Source organism: Hoplias malabaricus, chromosome 6 (assembly GCF_029633855.1).
Source record: "Hoplias malabaricus isolate fHopMal1 chromosome 6, fHopMal1.hap1, whole genome shotgun sequence".
NCBI classification, from domain to species: Eukaryota; Metazoa; Chordata; class Actinopteri; order Characiformes; family Erythrinidae; genus Hoplias; species Hoplias malabaricus.
The window spans coordinates 52982001-52988000 of record NC_089805.1 but is presented as its reverse complement, the minus strand read 5'-3'; the positions used below and the strand labels follow the sequence as shown (position 1 = coordinate 52988000).

At 45.3% G+C, this 6000-nt stretch overlaps 1 protein-coding gene across 1 annotated transcript in view; it reads left to right on the top strand.

Annotated features, from left to right (window-relative positions):
* The first annotated feature begins 206 nt into the window (after positions 1 to 206).
* The window catches only part of fbxl20 (F-box and leucine-rich repeat protein 20), a 36568-nt gene continuing 30774 nt past the window's right edge, over positions 207 to 6000 (top strand). The window contains exon 1 of the mRNA XM_066674423.1: positions 207 to 769. Coding sequence (XP_066530520.1) covers positions 728 to 769 — 42 coding nt within the window. The 5' untranslated portion in view covers positions 207 to 727. The remainder of the gene's footprint in view (positions 770 to 6000) is intronic.

Below are 6000 nucleotides of genomic sequence, written 5' to 3'. Positions count from 1 at the left end.
GAGGGCAGATTATGATAAACCCGTATGTAAACAAAACCAACCACTGAGTCTTCTATGAGTCGACTCTTACTGAATCTGTTTCAATCTGGGTCGACTCAGTCGTGAACGACACATCAGCAGATCTAGCTCTGACACTGATCTGAGATCTGCTTTAATGTCCACAAACTTCAGTCTTTACGGAAGAGTCGTGAGTTTTATTCGATAAGGACCTCGCCTTAAACACTATAAACTCTTTAAAACAAAACACGAAAATACTTTTAAATGAATCTGTGTTTGAGTCAGAGTTTCTGAGGAAGTGAATGGAGAGCCACATCTCCCTGCTTTGTTTACAAACACGAAATCGCTCTACCACCTTAAAACACAGTAAAAGGAACCTGGAGAGTTTTTCTGAGGCTCGAAAGAACGGCCTGTAAACACCAGTAACTCGGCAGTGTTTGCTATTGTCTTAATTTCAGCAGTTTGCCGGGGGGAGGAGGAGGAGGAGGACGGGGGAGCCGCAGGTCTCAGATCAGCGCTGTGTGCTCGGCTCCAGCTGCTGCACTGTGTTTACTCTCTCCGCTCGAACCCTGCGGCCGAACCCAGGCGAAAGATGGAGGTTCGGGAGGTGATTTCTGAACCCTGAGGGAGAATGAGAGGACACAGCGGCGGACACAGCGCGTTTGACGGGGTCTTGCTGCTGTAAGAGCGGATTTACGGTCGGATCGTCGCAGGCTCGCCGCAGCTCGCTATGGGGAAGGAGGTGAACGGAGTGTCGCGGAGTCGCTTTGAGGTGGGATTTTTATATTTTTAAAAATATTCGAACTTTGACATCGCCGTGTTTGTGTTCATAGACGCTCAGTCTTTCGGCTCAGGCACTTCCCTGTGTGTTTACAGCCTGTTTACTGCTGTTTTACCAGCGTTTTTCAGCTCTGAGGCTTAGGCCGCTGGAGTCATTGGAGTGTGAGTGGTGGTGGTGGTGGTGGTGGTTGTTGTTGTTTAAACTCGCGGCTCTCTTGTCGGTGACGTTTCTGTCTGATGTTGGATGGTATATTTTAGACATTCACATTTATCATCTTCCTCTTTGTGTGTGAGAGAGAGAGAGAGAGAAAGAAAGAAAGAGAGAGAGTGTGTGTGGCTCATGAAAACAGCCCCTGTGTTGGTAATGTTATAAAAGACATAATTTACTGAAATAAAGGCGCACAGTCATGGATTTAAACCCCTCAAAGTGTTCAGGGCGCTAGGAGCTGGTATTTAGAAAGTATTTGTTTATCTCTGGGACATTTCAGACTCTGGGCCTTACTGAACATTGCACCTCAACACTATCTGTGACGGTGTGTTGTCAGTGTGTCAGTGTGACGGTGTGTTTTCAGTGTGTCATTGTGACGGTGTGTTGTCAGTGTGTCATTGTGACGGTGTGTTGTCAGTGTGTCAGTGTGACGGTGTGTTTTCAGTGTGTCATTGTGACGGTGTGTTGTCAGTGTGTCAGTGTGACGGTGTGTTTTCAGTGTGTCATTGTGACGGTGTGTTGTCAGTGTGTCAGTGTGACGGTGTGTTGTCAGTGTGTCAGTGTGACGGTGTGTTGTCAGTGTGTCATTGTGACGTGTGTTGTCAGTGTGACGTGTGACGGTGTGTTTTCAGTGTGTCATTGTGACGGTGTGTTTTCAGTGTGTCATTGTGACGGTGTGTTTTCAGTGTGTCATTGTGACGGTGTGTTGTCAGTGTGTCATTGTGACGGTGTGTTGTCAGTGTGACGGTGTGTTTTCAGTGTGTCATTGTGACGGTGTGTTGTCAGTGTGTCATTGTGACGGTGTGTTTTCAGTGTGTCATTGTGACGGTGTGTTTCCAGTGTGTCATTGTGACGGTGTGTTTTCAGTGTGTCATTGTGACGGTGTGTTTTCAGTGTGACGGTGTGTTTTCAGTGTGTCATTGTGACGGTGTGGTTTCAGTGTGTCATTGTGACGGTGTGTTTTCAGTGTGTCATTGTGACGGGGTGTTTTCAGTGTGTCATTGTGACGGTGTGTTTTCAGTGTGTCAGTGTGACGGTGTGTTGTCAGTGTGACGGTGTGTTTTCAGTGTGTCAGTGTGACGGTGTGTTTTCAGTGTGTCATTGTGATGGTGTGTTTTCAGTGTGTCATTGTGACGGTGTGTTTTCAGTGTGTCATTGTGATGGTGTGTTTTCAGTGTGTCACTGTGGCAGTGTGTTTTCAGTGTGACGGTGAGTTTTCAGTGTGTCATTGTGATGGTGTGTTTTCAGTGTGTCATTGTGGCAGTGTGTTTTCAGTGTGTCAATGTGACGGTGTGTTTTCAGTGTGACGTGTGTCAGTGTGACGGTGTGTTTTCAGTGGATCAATGTGACGGTGTGTTTTCAGTGTGTCTGTGTGTTGTCAGTGTGATGGTTGATGGTGTGTTTTCAGTAAGTCAATGTGACGGTGTGTTGTCAGTGTGATGGTGTGTTTTCAGTGTGTCAGTGTGACGGTGTGTTTTCAGTGTCATTGTGACGGTGTGTTTTCAGTGTGTCATTGTGACAGTGTGTTGTCAGTGTGTCATTGTGACGTGTGTTTTCAGTGTGTCATTGTGACGTGTGCTTTCAGTGTGTCATTGTGACGGTGTGTTTTCAGTGTGTCATTGTGATATTGTGTTTTCAGTGTGTCATTGTGACGGTGTGTTTTCAGTGTGTCATTGTGACGGTGTGTTTTCAGTGTGTCATTGTGACAGTGTGTTTTCAGTGTGTCAGTGTGACGGTGTGTTTTCAGTTTGTCAGTGTGATGGTGTGTTTTCAGTGTTTCATTGTGACGGTGTGTTGTCAGTGTGATTGTGTGTTTTCAGCATCTTTTCAGTGTGTCATTGTGACGGTGTGTTTTCAGTGTGTCATTGTGATGGTGTGTTTTCAGTGTGTCATTGTGGCAGTGTGTTTTAAGTGTGTCATTTTGATGGTGTGTTTTCAGTGTGTCATTGTGGCAGTGTGTTTTCAGTGTGTCATTGTGGCAGTGTGTTTTCAGTGTGTCAATGTGACGGTGTGTTTTCAGTGTGACATGTGTCAGTGTGACGGTGTGTTTTCAGTGGATCAATGTGACGGTGTGTTTTCAGTGTGTCTGTGTGTTGTCAGTGTGATGGTTGATGGTGTGTTTTCAGTAAGTCAATGTGACGGTGTATTGTCATTGTGATGGTGTGTTTTCAGTGTGTCAGTGTGACGATGTGTTTTCAGTGTGACGGTGTGTTTTCAGTGTGTCATTGTGACGGTGTGTTTTCATCATCTTTTCAGTGTGTCATTGTGACGGTGTGTTTTCAGTGTGTCAGTGTGTCGGTGTGTTTTCAGCATCTTTTCAGTGTGTCATTGTGACGGTGTGTTTTCAGTGTGTCATTGTGACGGTGTGTTTTCAGTGTGTCATTGTGACGGTGTGTTTTCAGTGTGTCAGTGTGACGATGTGTTTTCAGTGTGTCAGTGTGACGGTGTGTTTTCAGTGTGTCATTGTGGCAGTGTGTTTTCAGTGTAACGGTGTGTTTTCAGTGTGTCATTGTGACGGTGTGTTTTCAGTGTGACGGTGTGTTTTCAGTGTGTCAGTGTGACGGTGTGTTTTCAGTGTGTCAGTGTGACGGTGTGTTTTCAGTGTGTCAGTGTGACGGTGTGTTTTCAGTGTGTCAGTGTGACTGTGTTCTCAGTGTGTCAGTGTGACTGTGTGTTTTCAGTGTGTCAGTGTGTTGTCAGTGTGATGGTGTGTTTTTTGTGTGTCGGTGTATTTTCAGTGTGTTAGTGTGACGGTGTGTTTTCAGTGTGTCATTGTGACGGTGTGTTTTCAGTGTGTCATTGTGACGGTGTGTTTTCAGTGTGTCAGTGTGACCATGTGTTTTCAGTGTGTCAGTGTGACGGTGTGTTTTCAGTGTGTCATTGTGGCAGTGTGTTTTCAGTGTAACGGTGTGTTTTCAGTGTGTCATTGTGACGGTGTGTTTTCAGTGTGACGGTGTGTTTTCAGTGTGTCAGTGTGACGGTGTGTTTTCAGTGTGTCAGTGTGACGGTGTGTTTTCAGTGTGTCATTGTGATGGTGTGTTTTCAGTGTGTCTGTGTGTTTTCAGTGTGTCATTTTGATGGTGTGTTTTCAGTGTGGCAGTGTGTTTTCAGTGTGTCTGTGTGTTTTCAGTGTGTCATTTTGATGGTGTGTTTTCAGTGTTGCAGTGTGTTTTCAGTGTGACGGTGTGTTTTCAGTGTGTCATTGTGAGGGTGTGTTTTCAGTGTGTCATTGTGACGGTGTGTTTTCAGTGTGTCATTGTGAGGGTGTGTTTTCAGTGTGTCATTGTGAGGGTGTGTTTTCAGTGTGTCATTGTGACGGTGTGTTGTCAGTGTGACTGTGTTTTTTCAGCATCTTTTCAGTGTGTCATTGTGACGGTGTGTTTTCAGTGTGTCATTGTGATGGTGTGTTTTCAGTGTGTCATTGTGGCAGTGTGTTTTCAGTGTGACGGTGTGTTTTCAGTGTGTCATTGTGATGGTGTGTTTTCAGTGTGTCATTGTGACGGTGGGTTTTCAGTGTGTCAATGTGGCAGTGTGTTTTCAGTGTGTCAATGTGACAGTGTGTTTTCAGTGTGTCAGTGTGACGGTGTGTTTTCAGTGTGTCATTGTGACGGTGGGTTTTCAGTGTGTCATTGTGACGGTGTGTTTTCAGTGTGTCATTGTGACGGTGTGTTGACAGTGTGTTGTCTGTGTGATGGTGTGTTTTCAGCATCTTTTCAGTGTGTCATTGTGACGGTGTGTTTTCAGTGTGTCAGTGTGGCAGTGTGTTTTCAGTGTGTCATTGTGGCAGTGTGTTTTCAGTGTGTCATTGTGGCAGTGTGTTTTCAGTGTGTCATTGTGGCAGTGTGTTTTCAGTGTGTCATTGTGGCAGTGTGTTTTCAGTGTGTCAATGTGACGGTGTGTTTTCAGTGTGACGTATGTCAGTGTGACGGTGTGTTTTCAGTGGATCAATGTGACGGTGTGTTTACTGTGTGTCTGTGTGTTGTCAGTGTGATGGTTGATGGTGTGTTTTCAGTGTGTCAATGTGACGGTGTGTTGTCAGTGTGATGGTGTGTTTTCAGTGTGTCAATGTGATGGTGTGGTTTTCAGTGTGTCAATGTGATGGTGTGTTTTCAGTGTGTCTGTGTGTTGTCAGTGTGATGGTGTGTTTTCAGTGTGTCAATGTGGCGGTGTGTTTTCAGTGTGTCAATGTGATGGTGTGTTTTCAGTGTGTCAATGTGACGTTGTGTTGTCAGTGTGTCTGTGTGTTGTCAGTCTGATGGTGTGTTTTCAGTGTGACGGTGTGTTTTCAGTGTGATGGTGTGTTTTCAGTGTGACGTGTGTTGTCAGTGTGATGGTGTGTTTTCAGTGTGTCAATATGATGGTGTCTTTCCAGTGTGTCTGTGTGTTGTCAGTCTGATGGTGTGTTTTCAGTATGACGGTGTGTTGTCAGTGTGTCAGTCTGATGGTGTGTTGTCAGTGTGACGGTGTGTTTTCAGTGTGTCAATGTGACGGTGTGTTTCCAGTGTGTCTGTGTGTTGTCAGTGTGATGGTGTGTTGTCAGTGTGATGGTGTGTTTTCGGTGTGATGGTGTGTTTTCAGTGTGTCAATGTGATGGTGTGTTTTCAGTGTGTCAGTGTGATGGTGTGTTTTCAGTGTGTCTGTGTGACGGTGTGTTTTCAGTGTGTCATTGTGATGGTGTGTTTTCAGTGTGTCATTATGGCGGTGTGTTTTCAGTGTGTCAATGTGACGGTGTGTTGTCAGTGTGTCTGTGTGTTGTCAGTCTGATGGTGTGTTTTCAGTGTGACGTGTGTTTTCAGTGTGTCTGTGTGTTGTCAGTCTGATGGTGTGTTGTCAGTGTGACGGTATGTTGTCAGTGTGTCATTGTGATGGTGTGTTTTCATTGTGTCATTGTGGCAGTGTGTTTTCAGTGTGTCAATGTGACGGTGTGTTTTCAGTGTGTCTGTGTGTTGTCAGGGTGATGGTGTGTTTTCAGTGTGTCAATGTGACGGTGTGTTGTCAGTCTGATGGTGTGTTGT